Below are 17,637 nucleotides of genomic sequence, written 5' to 3'. Positions count from 1 at the left end.
AATTGCTGGTTTGCGGTGGTTATTTTTGAAACTCTTCTCAGGTTGACTTCCCCCTTAATCCCTAAGCCTTCTTCCCTCATCTGCCAAATTGTATGTAATGCATCGCAGCTAGAGTGCTTTTGGCATTTCTCGAGTCTGAGAACTTGAAATTTGATTTAAATGTTAATTTATTGTGACAAAGGTTGGGTACTCATGTTCCTATTCCTGTACAAGTCTTTCCACGGACTTGGCATGGGCCCAGCTGTCTCCCTGGCTTCTGCTGCATCTCTAGAGAGTGGCAAGTACCCCTCCCTCCACCTGGTTTATTTTGAAAGATCTGGCCTAGTTCAAAGTGCGTGAAACCGTTCTTGGTACGACTATTGTTGGGTTTTAGCGATACCTGGGGCTATTTATTCCAGGTGTACTTGGTATGAAATTTAAAAAGACATTAACAAAAAGTTAACCCTGTTTTTCTTCTTTTGAGTATTAAATACTTCTTTATTGGTTGCTTTCGTTTATGAGAGAATCTTGCTGCTGCTTCTTGGTTTCATTTTTTTGGCTTTTCAGTGCACACTTGAAAAAAAATTCTTTTTTTAATGGGTCAGAAATAAAGAATGTGTTTGGATTCATAGAAATCATTAATAATTAATAATAAAGAATTATGTAATTCCCGGTCTTTCCCAGTTCTCTTTAAAATAGCCCAACTAAATGTAGTTTCTTTTGCCTCTAAGAGGCCTACTAGATGTTCTAGACTAGAATAGAGTACATTTATTTAAATTGCTAAGCCTTAAGCAAGAAGACTGACCTTTATAAGATATAGGATCCTTGAGTGACTCCTTCATGGAAAGAATTAAATGTACTCCCCTCTCAGTATTAGGGGCATGAATATATGTGAACATTGATTAGTATCCTGAAATATTATTTAGTGTTAGTATCCTGAAGTTAAACAAAATTGACCTCTGCACTGGAAGTATTTAGAGGGAAGGGCCCAGATGAATTTAGTTCTACATCCTGATGATATTAGAGAAAGCAGCATCTCACACACACACACACACACACACACACACACACACACACACACACACACACACACACACACACACACCTCGCCACACCACACACACTCTCCTAAATTCAGATAGTACTCTTGACAGTGATCAGATTGGAAGTCTTGGGCATTTAACCTTCTGCTCTTGGGTGGCACCACGCACTTTAGAGTGGGAGTCCAGTGCTGCCTTTGCAGCGTGCCTGTGTTTTCCACTTGGTAGGCTTTCACGTTGAGCTAAAAGGAAACTAGTATTTCTGGTCTATTCGTTGCATGTTAATTCAGTTTTGCTGTTCTAGCGGTGTGTCTGTTGGAATGAGCGTTGAGAATATTGAGGTCACTCTTGGAAGGTTATATCATATAGGCAACCTTTGATTTTCAAGTGGGGTGTATCATTTTCTTTATAAGTCAGCGTTGACTCCTGGAATGAAATTTCTCCCCATAGATGTAGTGTTATAAGTGGTGATTTAAGTTCTTTTAGCACAAAATGTAACACACTCCTAATTAACCATAAGCAGGATTTCTTAATCTCCCTGAGCTTCCTTATCTTAAAATGGGGATAATGATAGCAACCTACCTCATAGAGTTGTGAGGATTAAATTAATTAATGCATGGAAAGTTCTTGATACAGCATCTGATATGTGACAAAAGTACTCAGTAAATGTTAGCATCATTTTTTAAACATTTCCTGGGAAATGGCATTCTGCATTTCATCATGGAATACTGGGGGATGCCGTCTTCGGGCAGCAGGTTCCTGTGGGTTCAAGTCTGACATTGGTAGGCAAGGGCTAGTGGAAAGGGGTGGGTTGGGTTCTCTTGCTAGAGCTTTGCAACTTCTGGTTGGGGAGAGGAGATGGTCTACAGAAGAAAACGGTGACCCTGGCTTCCTAGTGGCTCTTTCTGTAGATGGACTTTGCTTGGGTTGATGACTGGGAGGGAGGTTTGTTTGTGGCAGCAGGTTGGCAAGTGGGGCTTCTAGCAGCTTGGCAGTGACTGCAGCTCCCGCAGAGGCTTCTGACGTAGGTTTTGGGGGCAGGGGCGGGGGCGGGTTACGACATTGATGAGGCAGGTGAGGGCCATTTGGAACTAGCAGTGTTTCATTTCTCCATTGGTGCTAAGAACCCATCTGAAATTATCTTGCTCATTTATATTGTCCCCCTTTCCCTCTTTCTTACAGCAAGAGACTATGGCCAAAATGGAGGTGAAAACGTCACTTCTGGACAATATGATTGGAGTTGGAGATATGGTTCTTTTAGAACCTCTCAATGAGGAGACCGTCATCAACAACCTCAAGAAACGGTTTGACCACAATGAGATATATGTGAGTGTGCACTGGAGGTCATCTGGGGGGTTTAGACTTCGCATTTTGTGGCACAGACCTGGCTTTTCTTCCTTAGACTCTTCTCTCTTTTTTCTGTTTGTTTACTGGAGTCCAGAGGTATTTGCTTATACCCTCAGGAAGAGTTTTGGGTTTGCTCATTTGGCACGTGAGTAATATCGCATTAGAGTCGAGTGAGTCTGCTTTCCACACGATGTTTGTAGAGGGCTGAATGTGCAGAGTGTTGCCCTGGATGTCGGGGGTGTTCTAAAACAAGTGGAAGACTTAGTTCTGCCCTCGGAGGAACATGTATTCAGGAGGAAGTTTGAAATCCACAGGCGGCTTCTTGGATACCTTCGTAAGATTAGCAGCCTGACCTTTGAGAAGCTACTCATTAAGATGCAAGGCAATGAACCGTCAAAAAAGACATAAACCTTCTTAACATTTGTAGTTAGTAGAGACAGGAGCAAATTACCAGATACGAATATGTGTTTGGTCCCTGGAGATTTGGGAATAGTCATGTCCTGCTATACAAAAGTATCATGTCAGACACAAAAATGAAAACATATAAATATATACAGTAATAGAAATTTTATGTTGTAAAAATTCTTTATAAAGGATTTCATAGTGTTACTCTATTAAGTTTGTTAAATATATTTAAAACATGAGTCAAAAATGCTTTTATATATAGCTTTTCAGGAATTTGCATAAAGCACAGAAATTTGCATCTGTTCAGGTAGAGACATGTTAACTAAACCAAGGAGATGAAGATTCCCTGTACCAGCAGCTGAGAAGGAAGTGGATGGATGGGGTGGAAGTAGTTTTAATAGCTTCTGACTCGCTTCTGAGTTCTTTTCTCCCCATGTTGTAGTCTATCTGTGTCTAGATATGAATGGGATTATTGGGACCATGCTTCATGTTTTTCTGTCTATCAGTGTGGGGACAGGAGGAGGAAACATAAGTAAATAAAACGAGAGAATGTAACTGATTATAACTTTGTAGAACTAACATATTTTTAAAAATTATATGCGAAGCTGTATTTTATGTTGCCTATAGCTTTCCTTTCCAGATAGGCGATCATGTTTCAAGGATAATTTTGGATAATTAATTCTTTTTTTTAAAATTTATTTTATTTTTGGCTGCACTGGGTCTTTGTTGCTGCGTGCGGGCTTTTCTCTAGTTGAGGTGAGCGGGGCCTATTCTTCATTGCAGTGCATGGGCTTCTCATTGCGATGGCTTCTCTTGTTGCAGAGCACGGGCTCTAGATGCGCGGGCTCAGTAGTTGTGGCCCGCGGGCTCTAGAGTGCAGGCTCAGTAGCTGTGGCGCACGGGCTTAGTTCCGTGGCATGTGGGATCTTCCCAGACCAGGGCTCGAACCCGTGTCCCCTGCATTGGCAGGCGGATTCTTAACCACTGCTCCACCAGGGAAGCCCGGATAATTAATTTCTTGATGAAACAGGAGTCACCATCTGGGAACTGAACTTTCAGTCTTTCTTGATTTGATTGTTGGAGGTAGGGGGAGGTTGACAGTAACCTGAGATATATGGATACTGCTTTGGAATATTAATTTGGTAACTGGCTGCCAAACTAACTAAGAGGTGTAGTTATGTAAACTGCTGATTCAGATGGAAGAGGTATAAAACGCCATTGCTGTAGAGCAGGTGAGAGGTGTTGTTTGGTTTGGCAGTGAGGCCCCGTGTCACCTTTCCTCAAAGTGTAGCAGTTCAGTTTTCAGGTGGGAAAACATCATGGTTCTGCAGCTTTAATTGAAAATGTGGTCTGATAGCAAATAAAAGACAGACTTTAAACATTGGTCTTTGAGATGGAGATAGGAGGCATCAGATATATCCTAACCGACGTTGGCTGATCATTTTTCTTTCTGGCTCTAAGAGGCACAGTTCACTTTCAGCTGAATTGAGAATAGGATGGAGAGTAGAACATTACATGCATTCAAATACCTGATTTGTTGTGCCCACTAAAAATAAAAGAATCTCCTTTTTAACAAAATGTCAAGTGTTAACATTCATGAGTCTTTAGCAGACGAACTCTCTGGGTTTCAGCCTTACATGATTTTATTTTCTGACTGTTTTAGGAGTGTTCTTTCTGGTATGAGACAAAAGCAGAAAATTGCTTTTTGCTTCCAGATATTCATATAATTAATGTTTTCCATGATACTTTGGGACTATTATTTCCATGAGATGTGTGCCTTCATTTTGTAACTTTAAACACACGTCATATTGGAGAATTGGGCATTCTCTATTTTAAGCAAAAAAGAAAAAAAAAAACAGCTTATGGGGTAATGTGTGTAGTATGATCTTATTTTTTTTAATGGGGGTTTATGGATGTGTACATATGTTTGTATATTTGTATGAACATAGAGAAAGCCATGCTAACTTTAGTACCATGCTAACTTTAGCATGGGTGGATTTAGGCATGCTAACTTTAGTGGGGTGGGTTGGGATATGGGGACGGGGAGGAGTTATTACTCTTTTAGACCTCAGTATTATAGGGCTTGTTAAGTCAAGTATGTATTGGTTTTGTAATTTTTTTTTTTTTTTTGCGGTACGTGGGCCTCTCACTCTCGTGGCCTCTCCCGTTGCGGAGCACAGGCTCTGGACGCGCAGGCTCAGTGGCCATGGCTCACGGGCCCAGCCGCTCCGCGGCATGTGGGATCTTCCCGGACCGGGGCACGAACCCGTGTCCCCTGCATCAGCAGGTGGACTCTCAACCACTGCGCCACCAGGGAAGCCCTGGTTTTGTAATTTTTAAAAAATACTGTACGATAAATTTGATTACCCCACCTTACCCTGTGTAACCCCACATGATGTATACACTACCCTTGGGAGATCTGTTTCTGGCCCTTATTTCTGATAAGCGTCCTGCTTTGCTTTTCTTCTTGGGTTGCTGAAAATTGTTCAGCTGATGCCAAAGGCCAAGTTAATGACATACAATATTTTACTATCTTGTATTTCACTTTGTTTTTTAATTCTTTCCCAGGAAGAGAAGGTACAGTTTTTAAAATTTTTTTATTATTTAGTCTCTGTTGTAGTCTCATAGCTTTACTTTATCCTATAAAATTGTGTGATGGTCTCGAGTGATCCGTCATGCAAACATACCGAACAGTCATTTGTATGTTCAGAAGCCGTGGTTGATAAGGGGGCCTGTGAACAGAGGGACGCTTGGCTCAGACTTTAGAACTCTGGCTGTACCCAGAGCTTTGGCAGCCTCTTGTGTGAGCCAGCTGTAGGTCAGGGGACCCTGTTCTTCCAACCTGCCCCCCACACCCCCGCTTTCACCACCATATCTAGAGGTAAGAAATATTCCCTGCCTTCACAGAGTTCTCACAAGATAAGAGTTATCAACTCTCTAGAGTATTTATAACCCCCAGTGATCCTCTGGATCTCCAGCCAGCTGAATCTGGAAGCGGAATCCCTGGTGATCCTGTCGTACTAAACCGGAAGCTCTGGGTAGGCCAATGAGTCACACGTACTCCTCAAACTACTGACTGTGGCCAGGTGACCAGAATGAGCTGAATGGCTTCAGAAAATGATGTCTGCTCCTAGGACTGGCGGAGGGTCAGTGTTTTTCAAAGTAGATGGGTTGTGTGTAAGTAGGTTGAATACTCTACTAAATATCTCTATCAGCGTGTTAGGAAGAGGGAAGGGCAGTGGATGCTGATGAGGCCCTCTGCTGTAACCCCGTCACAGGCTTGGTAGGGAATTCTATAGTGAAGTGGTTTTATTGGTGTTGCTACCATGCTGAAGGATATGTTCCATGAGAAGCATTTATGATTGGAATTCTAAGCTTCAGGTGCACCCAAAGGCATGCCTCTCAAGACTTTTCTCCTGGAGAACTCCTTATGGTAGAGAAGAATAGGGACTTCCCTGGCGGTCCAGTGGTTAAGACGCCACGCTTCCATTGCAGGGGGCACAGGTTCAATCCTTGGTCAAGGAGCTAAGATCCCGTATGCCGCATGGTGTGGCCAAAAAAAAAAAAAAAAGGAGAAGAGTAAAAAGGGCCCTGGGGTGGGTAGTTGAAGTCTGTCCACTTTAGGGAAATACTGTTGAAATCTTTGCTTCCAAAGTCATTCAGAGTTTTATTCTATTCTGTAATGCATATCATATGGTTTTGTTTTAATCTACTCTACTCTTTGCAACCCTTATTTGAATAAGAAGTATTTTTGGTGCTGACAAGTAGTTGTAGTTTGTTTTCTATCTGAATCGTCAGGTTGGGGATCATCTAGATATAAGAGGTCTGAATTAGTCCAATTTTAGGATCTTATGTTAGACTACTTGTAGTTGTAAGAGGACTGCTTTGAAAGTCTAGTAAAAATTGTCTTGATTTTTAGAAGTTGGTACTAGAATTAGGATCCCCATAAAAATAGGATCCAGTACTTCTACGAAAGATAGTAAAGTGCATGCTTCAGGATTATGCCTTCTTTGCTTTGAGTTGGGTTCACACACTTGTTTAAAAAGCCCAGAGTTGGTTCAACGCCCTGTCTGTAGCCGGGCAGAGTCTCTAAATCTGAGACAGTTCCAGATGTTGACGTGGTCCTTGCGGGAAGGCTGTTCCATTGGAGATGGAGGTGGATCAGGTAAGAACAGATAGAGGGAATGTTGGCCCAGTGGGGTAACACACAGGGTCAGAGACTGTTTGCTTTGATTCCTCACTCCTGGCCGAGTGCAGTGCAGGCTGGGCCCAGCTGCAGGATGTGCTCCAGCAGTCTCTGTGGGGTCAGTGGTGGGAAATGCTGGTTGTGACATTCCTAAGCGCCGCTCTTCTGTATTCTTTCTGTCCTTTGTCAGAGCTTCTTCTGGCCTCCCCACCCCCGTCCACAGCCAGATGGGATGGTGGCAGGATTTCATGTGAACTTGGTATGCAGGAGACGCAGCCAGACGTGATTCTGTTTTTAGGGTGACTGGGCAGGACTGTGGTTCTGTTCAGGAACAGGAAAGCTGCAATTTAAGCAAGAACAAGGCCCAGGGCAAATTTGGAAACTAAAGAACCAAGGTGTCCATTCTCTGACAGGAAGTATTTTTGGTACTAACAAGTAGATTTAGTTTGTTTTCTATCTGAATTGTCAGGTGGGGATCATCCAGATATAGAGGTCTGAATTAGTCCAATTTTAGAATCTTAAGGTTAAACTACTTGTAGATGTAAGAGTGACTGCTTTGAAAGTCTAGTAAAAATTGTCTTAATTTTTAGAAGTTGGTAGTAGAATTAGGATCTCCGTAAGGATGGGATCCAATACTCTTATGAAAAATATTCAAATGTAAGTACAATATATTTGGTTTAAAATATTGGAAAGTAAATGAAAATAATACTAGTTAACATTTATTTGACTAATAATAGAAAAGGAAGGTGCTTTTATTGATAGCCTCGGATAAAAGGTAGAGAGTAGACCAAGGGTCCCTGCTTTGTTTCTCTTATCTGCCTTAACTCAGGGACAGGCAGGAAAGAGTTCCTTGGTCGGGGCTGGAGGTGGTCTTCGGGCTGTCTGTCTTTTCCTACTTAGAATTTTATATGAAACGCTCAGAGGACAACTAGTATTGCTAGGAATAGCCCTTCTGAGCTGAAGATTCAGTAAGTTTTGTGAGCCTTTAGAGGTTCTTTTAGAATAAACACTTAGTTATATTGTGGAAACACAGGAAAAAATAATTTGGATACTGTTAGAAACAACCAATGAGATTATAAGTAAAATACGTAAATTTTTTATGCGCCCAAGTCAGCCACAAAATTATATTTAAGGGTGCTGGCTGAGCACAATAAATGAGGTAAACATAAAAAAAAATACTAGTTAACATTTATATGTTTATGTAAAGTGTCAAAACCACTTTTCATTTGTATACATGAAAATTCCTACCTTTTGGGGATAACATTTTTCCTGAGAATTTAGTATAAATGGTGTATTAGTTTTCTCTTGCCGCAGAATAGATTGCCCCAAACTTAGTGACTTAAAATAACATACATGTATTATCTGACTCTTTCTGTGGGACAGGCATTCGGGCATGGCTTAGCTGGGTCCTCTGTTTGGGGTCTCACCAGGCTGTCATCAAGGTGTCAGCCAGGACTGCAGTCTTGTTAGGGGCTCGGCCCTTTTCCAAGCTCACGGGGCTGTTGGCAGAGAGTAGGGCTGGAGTTCATATGCCCAGCTTAGTGTTATTCCTACCCAGATGTTCTCTAAATTTTTTTCTTTTTAAAATTTCCTTTAAACAGCCTTAAAAAAATTACACAAGTAACAAGTGCTTTTGGGAAAAAAAAATGAGATAGCATAGGGATACATAACATAAAAATGTAATTTTCTTATCTCAGCCTTAAAAAAATTACACAAGTAACAAATGCTTTGGGGAAAAAAACATAACATAAAAATGTAATTTTCTTATCTCAGTACCCCAGTCCCATTTCCAGAAGTAATGGTAGTTGGGTGGGTCATCTTCCAGATTATGTAAGTTTGATTAAAAATTAAATTTGTTTTGGTTTTAGAGTTGGAAGTAGAAGGTTCTCCTTCATCTAGGTGGATGGGCCTTTACCCAGAGAACCCAGGCCCAGCAAATTTGAGTGAAACAAGAACCTTCTTTAATGCCACCTCCCCTCCCACCTAGACCAAGTGGGGGAAGGAAGACGGACTCCTGAGCTGGTGAAATGAAATGCCTAGACTTGACTGTGTATGAGGGGTTCACCAAATGCAGACTCAGCCTGTGCGGCTCGTTGAAAAGGTAGACAATTAAGGAAACATGGAGAACAAATTGTGTGTGTTTTCAAGAGTGTAGCTTTGGTTTTTGGAATGGAGTCACAGCATTAGGGGGCTAGATAGAGCTGGGGAACAACAGCAGATCATGAGGCTGTTGTGTCTAGTTTCGGAGCACAGTCTATCTCTTGGACAGTTTTGTAATACTTTTCAAAACAATCATTTTTGGTAAAAGCTTGCCAGTTTCAACCTGTCCAAGCTCCCTTAAAACCTTTGGTGATTGAAAAAATTCTTCCTCTTAGAACTTGCAAAATGGCATGAGTTTATCTGTTATCTGCCAAGCTTAGGGAGTACATGCAGGCACTATATAGTACTTGATATATTTGAATAATATTTATAATATATTAATTTAAATGTTGTGATTGAAGCTGTACTTGAAGTTCACTTTGGAGGAAATTAAGGCCCAACTTCAGGTCTGCAGAAGTGTCATCTTTTGGTGGCAGTGTGGTGGGTACTAGGAAGCAAGGACCTGAGCTCCAGTCCTGGCTCTGTTACTTACCATCTGTGAGACCTGGAACAAGTACTTTAACTCCCAGGAGAGTGTTTTCTTATTGGTAAAATGATAAACAATGACAGTTAACACGTATTAAGTCCTTATTGGTACAATATGCTATTCTAAGCACTTTACATGTACGTGTTTATTTAAGTTTTACTAGAGTCCTATGCACTGAAGGTTTTCAAATTATCTTCATTTTACATATGAGGAAACTGAGACTCAGAAGGCTAAGTAACCTGTCCAAGGTCACACAGCGAGTAGGTGATGGGGCTGGGATTCATATCCAGGAAGTCTGGCTCTGTAGTTCATGCTCTTAATAATGGTCCTGCTAAGTTTACGCAGTTACCATGTGCATCAGTGATACCACTAATAGGGAAGCATTCTCAGCCTACAAAGTGCTGTTCAACATAACTGAGTATGATACTGAGTGTATAGGTTTTGGAGCAAGGCAGCCTCAACAACCCAGACAAATAATTGAAGAGATAATCCGTATTCCTGCCACGTGTTGAGTTAGCATTCAGCAGTACAGTGACGTGAACTAGTGTGACAGGGAATAAGTGCATTCAGTTCTAAAGTCGTAGGTGCTCTCTAGTCAAAGAAAAGTGATAGCAACCGTTAGGATGGTGTGTTCCTCTCTGGAACGTGGGAGACGATCTTGGGAGGAGATGGGTTTTCATCCTGTTCACTGGATGGCAGGTGATTGATAACTGCACAGGGTCCTTTACCTTTAAGAGCACATAGTAGAGGGACTTCCTCCCTGGTGGTCCAGTGGTTAAGACTCCGTGCTTCCACTGCAGGGGGCACAGATTTGATCCGTGGTCGGGGAACTAAAAGCCTGCATGCCGCAGGGCACAGCCAGAAAAAAAAAAAAAAAGAGCACAGAGTAGAGGAGGAAGAAGCAATTCACCACAAGAGCCATGTGGCTAATTCATGCGGCTGATTCACCCCTCCCCTCGACACACACATCTCTTTCTGCTCTTAGATCTATAGTACAGATAAGTATTAATGATAATCCTAATTTCTAAAGAGAGGCTGTTTTGTGCATCCAACTGTGTTGTGGCATATTGGGCAAGGCATGGGCCTTTGGCAGACAGGCCAAGGTTGTGTCTTGGTCACTCACAACCACTGTGACCATTGAAGTAATTGAGGGTCAGTTCTCTCATCTGTAAAAGAGGTATCATGATGCTTATCTTGTTGAGTTGTTTTGGAGATTAAGGGGCATTTTATTTTATTTATTTATTTATTTTTTTTGCGGTAAGCGCGGGCCTCTCACTGTCGTGGTCTCTCCCGTTGCGGAGCACAGGCTCCGGATGCACAGGCTCAGCGGCCATGGCTCACGGGCCTGGCCGCTCCGCGGCACATGGGATCCTCCCGGACCGGGGCACGAACCCGTGTTCCCTGCATCGGCAGGCGGACTCTCAACCACTGCGCCACCAGGGAAGCCCCTAAGGGGCATTTTAGCCCGGTGCTTGACATATAGTTGGGATGGAGTACCTGACCACATGACCATCTGAAAAACTTGGAAACCCAGCATGACTTTTCTTCAAGATTTCAGACCCTGAGCTTTTCTTATAATCAGAATTTTCTCTCTCTCCCCTTCCCTGACTCTCTCGTTGCCTCTCCTCCCTCCCTTTTTCCCTACCCTCTCCTACTTTGGTATTCATTACACAGATTTCACTTTTGTTGGATTACTACTTTCAATTAGCCACATAATATTATTTTCAAGACTTGTAGCTGGTAGCATACCTGTAACACAGGACCACTCTGTACCTTTAGTTAAGAGACTCTTATTAGGTCTAGAGAATGATACATATTTGGAAAATACTTGTTCCTTACAGAGCAACGAAGATAAGGTAGTATTGTGTTATCCTGCTCTGAAATAAAGGCTGCCCGAAGTGATATTTTTAGCCGGTATTTCGGCGTGGCATAGAACTCATATATAGTTCTTTAATTCATAGTCTGAAATGACTGGCAGCACAGGAACAAAGGATTATAATATGATGGTAGTTAAGGCATGTCTCAGACTACACTGACAGGGACCATGCCTGACAAGCTTGCCTGATCTAAGGCCAGCACAGCATAGATAAAAAGATGAATAGGGCTTGAATCTCTCCTCAAACTTTGAGTTGAGAAATACTGAAAAAAAAAAAATATCAATAGAAGCAGACGCCAGGAGTCATGATGTGGTGAGGCCATGATGGGCCGTGTGTAGGCAGAGACGGTGAATAAGAGTCTTTGCAACAGGCCAGCTTTGGAGTAGAAAGTGAGAAGACCAGTCAGTAGCAGGCCCAGAGGAAGCAGACATGTGAGTAGGGGATGAGCACATTGATAGTGGGACTGGAAAGGAGGTCTTCACAAACTTGTGTTGCTTTGTTCCATAATGTGGCCTCACAGCCATCCATACTCACTTTTGGGTCCCAGCTTTTCTTGTAGCTCGGTAATGGGTTCCTCGGGGCTTCCTGGGTATGTGATTATCACAGTAAAACCTTCAGTACTTGATGTAACTTGAGGGCATCTCTGTGCCCAGCAGCTGACAGAGCTTGACGAATCATACTTCTCTATTCTTGCATCACAGACCTTGGTGTAGAGCTTTGGCGTTAAACTGCTCCTGCTACTACTTATGAGACCTTGAGCAAGTCTTTAAAACCTTCTAATGCCTTTAGTTTCTTCCTCTGTGAAAATTAGGCTGTCATTATTGGTTATATGTATCACAGATCTGTTCTTAGATGGGGGTGTGAGGTGTATGTCTGAATTCCACTGTTTCAGATTTAAGACCCAGATAGAAGCCTACATCAGTGATTGACCTTATGTTTGTAATTTTTCACTTAGGCAGTTTTTCACAATTTTGAACTGTGTCTGAAAAACCAACCAGAGCGTGTGGTAGACCAAACTGTGTCTTTAAAAAAAAAAACAATTAAGACAAAAGCCCTCTTCAGGGAAATTTGGGAAATCTTACAGATGGCTAAATTTAAAATGCTGCGACCCATAATGTCTTGATGTCTTGTGATCAGATTCCCAGGACCCGAGACCCAAGAAGAGGGTGAATTCCTCTGTGTGAAGTGAATAGCATGTTGTCATTTCTGAAGATTCCACCAGCTTGTCTTGTAGAGCCGTTTTCTCAGTATCCCAGGCTTTTCCTACTGGCTTCATTAAGACCATACGTACCTCGTGTGCCCCTCTGATAACTCATCCATCCCCTGTATACAGAGAGCATTTGGTAAGACTTCAGCATCATAGGACTCCTCCATGCATTTAGCTGAGATACTAACGTGTATTGTAGGCTTTTGAGTCCTGATTTGGCTATTTACTGTGGCCAAAAATTCCAGTAGAGCCAAACTCACAGTAGGTAACATTTATGAGATGCTTGCTGTATGTGTCAGGTGGTTTGTGCTTTAACGCACAATCTCACTTAATCCTCAGATTAGACAGGAGGAACCAGTATCGTCCTCCTTGTCCAGATGATGAAACTGGGATTTGGAGAGGTTCAGTCATGTGCCCAGGTTCACACAAAACTGAAAAACTTTGCTAGATAACTTGGAGCTAAGGTTTACACAATATTTCAAATACATTTGAAGCCTTGTCCTACTGTATGACATAGAATCTGAGCAAAGAGCTCAAAAACACTGAAGTCGGGGTGACTTGGGTTCAAGTTCAGTCAGTTTCATCATCTAAGCCCCCTTACCCCACACACTGACTTTTACTTCAAAACTGCTCTCAGACTGAAGGCCAGACTGCTCACTCTGACATTTGAGGCTGTCTGAAATTTGATTCCAGTCTTACTTTCTAAGCTATTACTCACAGGAGGTCTTTGCTTGAGGCAAGCTGTTTTATCCCCTGTGTCTGAAATGTGGTTGGGTGGGCCTTTAGGCTGCTATCCATGTTTTAATCCATGTTATAGCCTGTGTAGAATTTCCTTTTTTTTTTTAAGGCTGAATAATATTCCATTGTATCTGTACACCATACTTTGTTTACCCATTCATCCGTCAGTGGGCGCTTGGGTTACTTCTACCTTTTGGCAGTTGTGAACAGTGCTACAGTTGAACCTGGGTGTACAGATATCTGCTTTGAGTCTCTAGCAATTCATACTTAAAAAAAATACATTTTGAAGAATACAACTATCCTAGCGAAAAATTTTTAAAAAGGGCAGGGTTCAACTATGACCTAAAAACCAGAATCTCATATGCTGCTCTTCGGTGGAATGTTACTTTATCCAAATCTTGCCCGTCCTTTTAGACCTACCCAAATCCTGTGACTTCTCCGGAGCATTCTTGGAGCTCTGCAGTTGACAGTGACCTTTCCTTCGTTTAAACCCAAAGCACTCCTTTAGGCAGTAAGAAAAGAAAGACTAATGCACTCATTTAGCTAGGAATCACTTAAATCCTGTTGCATCTGTTTTTGTGCCTACGGCTGTTAACCCTTAAATTTTATGTTTTATGATATAAAAGTCTCACCTCCTAAGCTCTATTATAATCTCCCAGGGGCACAGGCCACAGGAGTGTCCTGTATTTTCACCATGCCTAAGATGATGTTTTGCTTAAAGAAGGCTCTTGATAAATTTGTTGCTTGCTTGTTAAAATGGTTGTAGCCTAAATTCAGTCAAGGAAATCAATGCGGTTGTGCAGCCACGTGAAGGGTTATTTTTACCTGAGTCCTGATCCATCCTGGATTTGAACTATTATTACTTTAGAGGTGAAAGAAACATGGCTTGGAGACTGGGACTTGGAGAACTCCAACACATTCTTGAATATTTTTTGATGACATTTTAGACTAAATACTTAGCATGAAGGGAGGTATTTAAATAAACATTACCTGTTGCATTGCTACCTTCCTGATTCATTTCTCTGAAGTTAAAGGATGATTGTGACACAACGTCTTGCATTTCTTCAAGAGGTAGGCACAACTTGATGTGCTGGGATAAACATTGAAAAAAAAATTCTTTTCTGTTGAGATAAAAAAATTTCCCTGTAGCTAGAAGATCTTTTCTCCCCCTTTCTTTTTTGTTTATTCCTGGTGGTGTAAGGATTTCAGCATTCTGCAGATAGTCAAAAGGGAGGCTTCTGCCCAACAGAGTAGCTCTCTATTATACAAAGGCGAAGACGCCCGGGTAAGGCGTTGTACAACACAAGTTGCTGTGATGAGGTGTTCTTGGCCACTTTTTGCCAAAGCTTTCCAGGCCTGACAGCATGGCTTGTGTGCTCTAATGAAAAGAGAACAGATTCTTGGCTCCTGGTCCTGATTCCACTTTTGTTAGATAATGTGGTCATACCACTTAACTTCTTTGTGCTCCATTGTTATGGACATTGAAATGGAGACTTCATTTCTACCTCATGGGGATTTGGGAAGAGTTTAGTAAAAAGGTGCTTCAGTGTATATTGTATATCAGAACTTTAATAACTCTGGGGATGAGTTTTTAAGAAACTGCAGTGACGATTTGTAAACAAGTCGCCAAAAGTCATTCTGAGGAAAATAAGAAGCTGGTAGATAGGCAGATGGGATGCTAAGTTAGAGTCTCAACAGAGCAGGGGCTTTACAAATATTTTGGAAGAATTTGGTATTTGGAGAGAAGCCTCATCATGGTGAAAAGAAGTCATTATAGGATTTCCTTATGTGTATTTTATGGTTTAGTTATAATTTTATTTTCAATTTCGTTGAAATATAAACTTTCAGGGTTAGGGCTTCTTAAGATCTTAATGTTGCCCTGGGAAGAACTATGATATGAAAGATGTGAAAGTCTTGTGACTTTTCTGTTGTGTACTGACGTTTCCTTTACCTGGCCTTGTGGAGGAATGTGTGTACAGTACTGCATAATGGAGATGCACAAAATATTAAAACTGTGCTTCACTATTTAACTTGAAGCAAGTGTTTTTGGTTGGATATCTTTCCAAAATGTATTTATTGCATACGTCCTTGTCGTCGAAAACAATACTGTCTGTCTCATTTTGGCCCTTGATTGTCAGGCTGTGTTCCGACTCAGTGCTGTAATAAGGCACTCAGGGCCCACTGAGCTGAGCTGTTGGTTCTTACTCTGAACAACTCTTCATTTTTATACTTTTAGAATTATTTTGATCACTCCTTACTCCTTTCTTTCCTTCTCTGTCTCTCTTTTTTATCCTTTTTCTGTCTCTTTTTCCATTAGTGGCCGTTGTTTCTTTGCTTAGGGTGGGAGCTTTTAACCTGGTATATCAACTGTATGCAAACTTTTATGTGCATATTATATGTGTGTTTTTTGGGGGAAGAAGGTTCATAGCTTTCATTGGCCTCTCAAAGCCATCAACAACTAGAAAAATATTAAGAAGTGCTCTGTGGCAGTAGTTTTTAAACTGCAAGCTTCAGCCATTGAGTGATGAAAACCATTTAGTGGGTTAGGACCAGCAGTTTTAAAACATTTTGTAATGAATAGAATTGAACAAAGTATATCAGTACATTGCATATGATAAGGATATTTATGATTTTGTGAAACTTATTTCATACATATGTATGCACATATGTGTATGTAAATATACACTCAAACACACATACTTGGTTGTGATGCAAATTTTATTTTTTACAGTGAGTCATAGTCAAACATTTGAAACATACTGCCATGAGAAGGCCCCAATTTACAGATGTTGCCGCTGTTTCTCTGTAGTGTGCTGAGATGCCATATGCCAAGTTTATTATAAATGTGGCTGAAATGAAAGGGTAGCCAGAAGAATTTTCTTTTGTTCTTGAAATGTTGACAGAATTAATTACATAGAATAATTTAAAGGGGAAGGTAAAATAGCAGATAGACCAACAGCGACACTAGCATGGTTGCTGCATTTGAAAGTAAAACCTGGTCCTGTGAGCCCTGAGGGTGAAGGCTACAAGCAGTGGTTTTGTGTGTGTGTGTGTGTGTGTGTGTGTGTGTGTGTGTGTGTGTGTGTTACGCGGGCCTCTCACTGTTGTGGCCTCTCCCGTTGCAGACGCGCAGGCTCAGCGGCCATGGCTCACGGGCCCAGCCACTCCACGGCACGCGGGATCCTCCCGGACCGGGGCACGAACCCGCGTCCCCCGCATCGGCAGGTGGACTCTCAACCACTGCACCACCAGGGAAGCCCCCAAGCAGTGGTTTTTAACTCTGGTTGCACGTTTCTTTTTCCGGGGAGACTGTACGAGATGCAGATGCCTGGCCCTTCTCCCGACCATTGAAATAGAATCTCTGAGGATGGGGTTCTGGAAGAACTTCCTTATAGAATGAAATGCATGATCCTTGGGTTATTTATCTGTCAGGGACCTTTCCTCTGGCTTCTGGATTGTGGTCTGGAGAGTGGCGGTTGCTGGATGACCACCTCCAGAAAAGACTTCCGTTTTCACTGTAATCACAGTAGGAGCACTCGAGTATTATTTGGTTATTCACAAGGCATCTGTTCTGGGATTCTAGAGATATCTGAAATACGAAGACAGGGATTGTTTTGACTTAGGAGTGTTTGTACATTCTTGGTTTAATGTCTGCCCTTGAGAAGTGAAAGATAAACTTGTTAATTGAATATGCCATTTGTAGAAAGGTAGAGCCTTTCCTTTCCCTCTTCCCTTTTCCTTTTCTCTTCTTCTTGTCTTGTCCCCTCCCCTCCCCTCCCCTCCCCTCCCCTCCCCTCCCCTCCCCTCCCCTTCCCTTTCCCCTCCTAGATGTCAGAGGCTGGTTCCGCAGGGTGGTGAGAGTGGAGGTGGCCTTCTGTTGTCAGGGTGGTGTGCACGCTTCAGGACTTGGGGTGCTGGGGGCCCGGAGCATGGAGGTTGTGAACTAGGTTGGCCGGGATGGCTAGGAGGTTGTTTCCACTGAGGAAATAAGTACATTGATTGAGCTCATCCATCCATCCATCCATTGAGGGTCATGAGAGCCAGACTTGTCTCAGTTGGAGAAGGTAGATAGAACCTAATTGCTAAGTAGTTTTTGCCGTTATGAGAAAGGAGTCCTTTTTGGTGTAATCAGCCTAATAGAAGAGCAGGCTCCAGATTCCAGTAGGAGTTGCTCTGTGAGCCATTTGGGACATAGGGACCAGGTGGAATGTGAGCGCAGCCCAGAAGTGGTC

General features: G+C 42.1%; 1 protein-coding gene across 7 annotated transcripts in view; it reads left to right on the top strand.

Annotated features, from left to right (window-relative positions):
* MYO1B (myosin IB) overlaps nt 1–17,637 on the top strand; it is a 184,036-nt gene that overhangs the window by 29,873 nt on the left and 136,526 nt on the right. For 6 of the 7 annotated variants that reach the window (XR_009541113.1, XR_009541114.1, XM_060152411.1 and 3 more), the window contains exon 2: nt 2,202–2,345. Coding sequence is in view for 5 of the 7 variants with exons in the window: in XM_060152411.1 (XP_060008394.1) it covers nt 2,211–2,345 (135 nt within the window). In the remaining 2 variants the exon portion in view is untranslated. Of the gene's footprint in view, nt 1–2,201; nt 2,346–8,845; nt 9,059–17,637 lie in introns of those variants that run through there. The other variant, XM_060152413.1, reaches the window with a different exon arrangement.

Source organism: Lagenorhynchus albirostris, chromosome 6, assembly GCF_949774975.1.
Source record: "Lagenorhynchus albirostris chromosome 6, mLagAlb1.1, whole genome shotgun sequence".
NCBI lineage: Eukaryota > Metazoa > Chordata > Mammalia > Artiodactyla > Delphinidae > Lagenorhynchus > Lagenorhynchus albirostris.
Note: the sequence above shows the minus strand (reverse complement) of the source record. Positions and strands in the feature narration are given on the sequence as shown.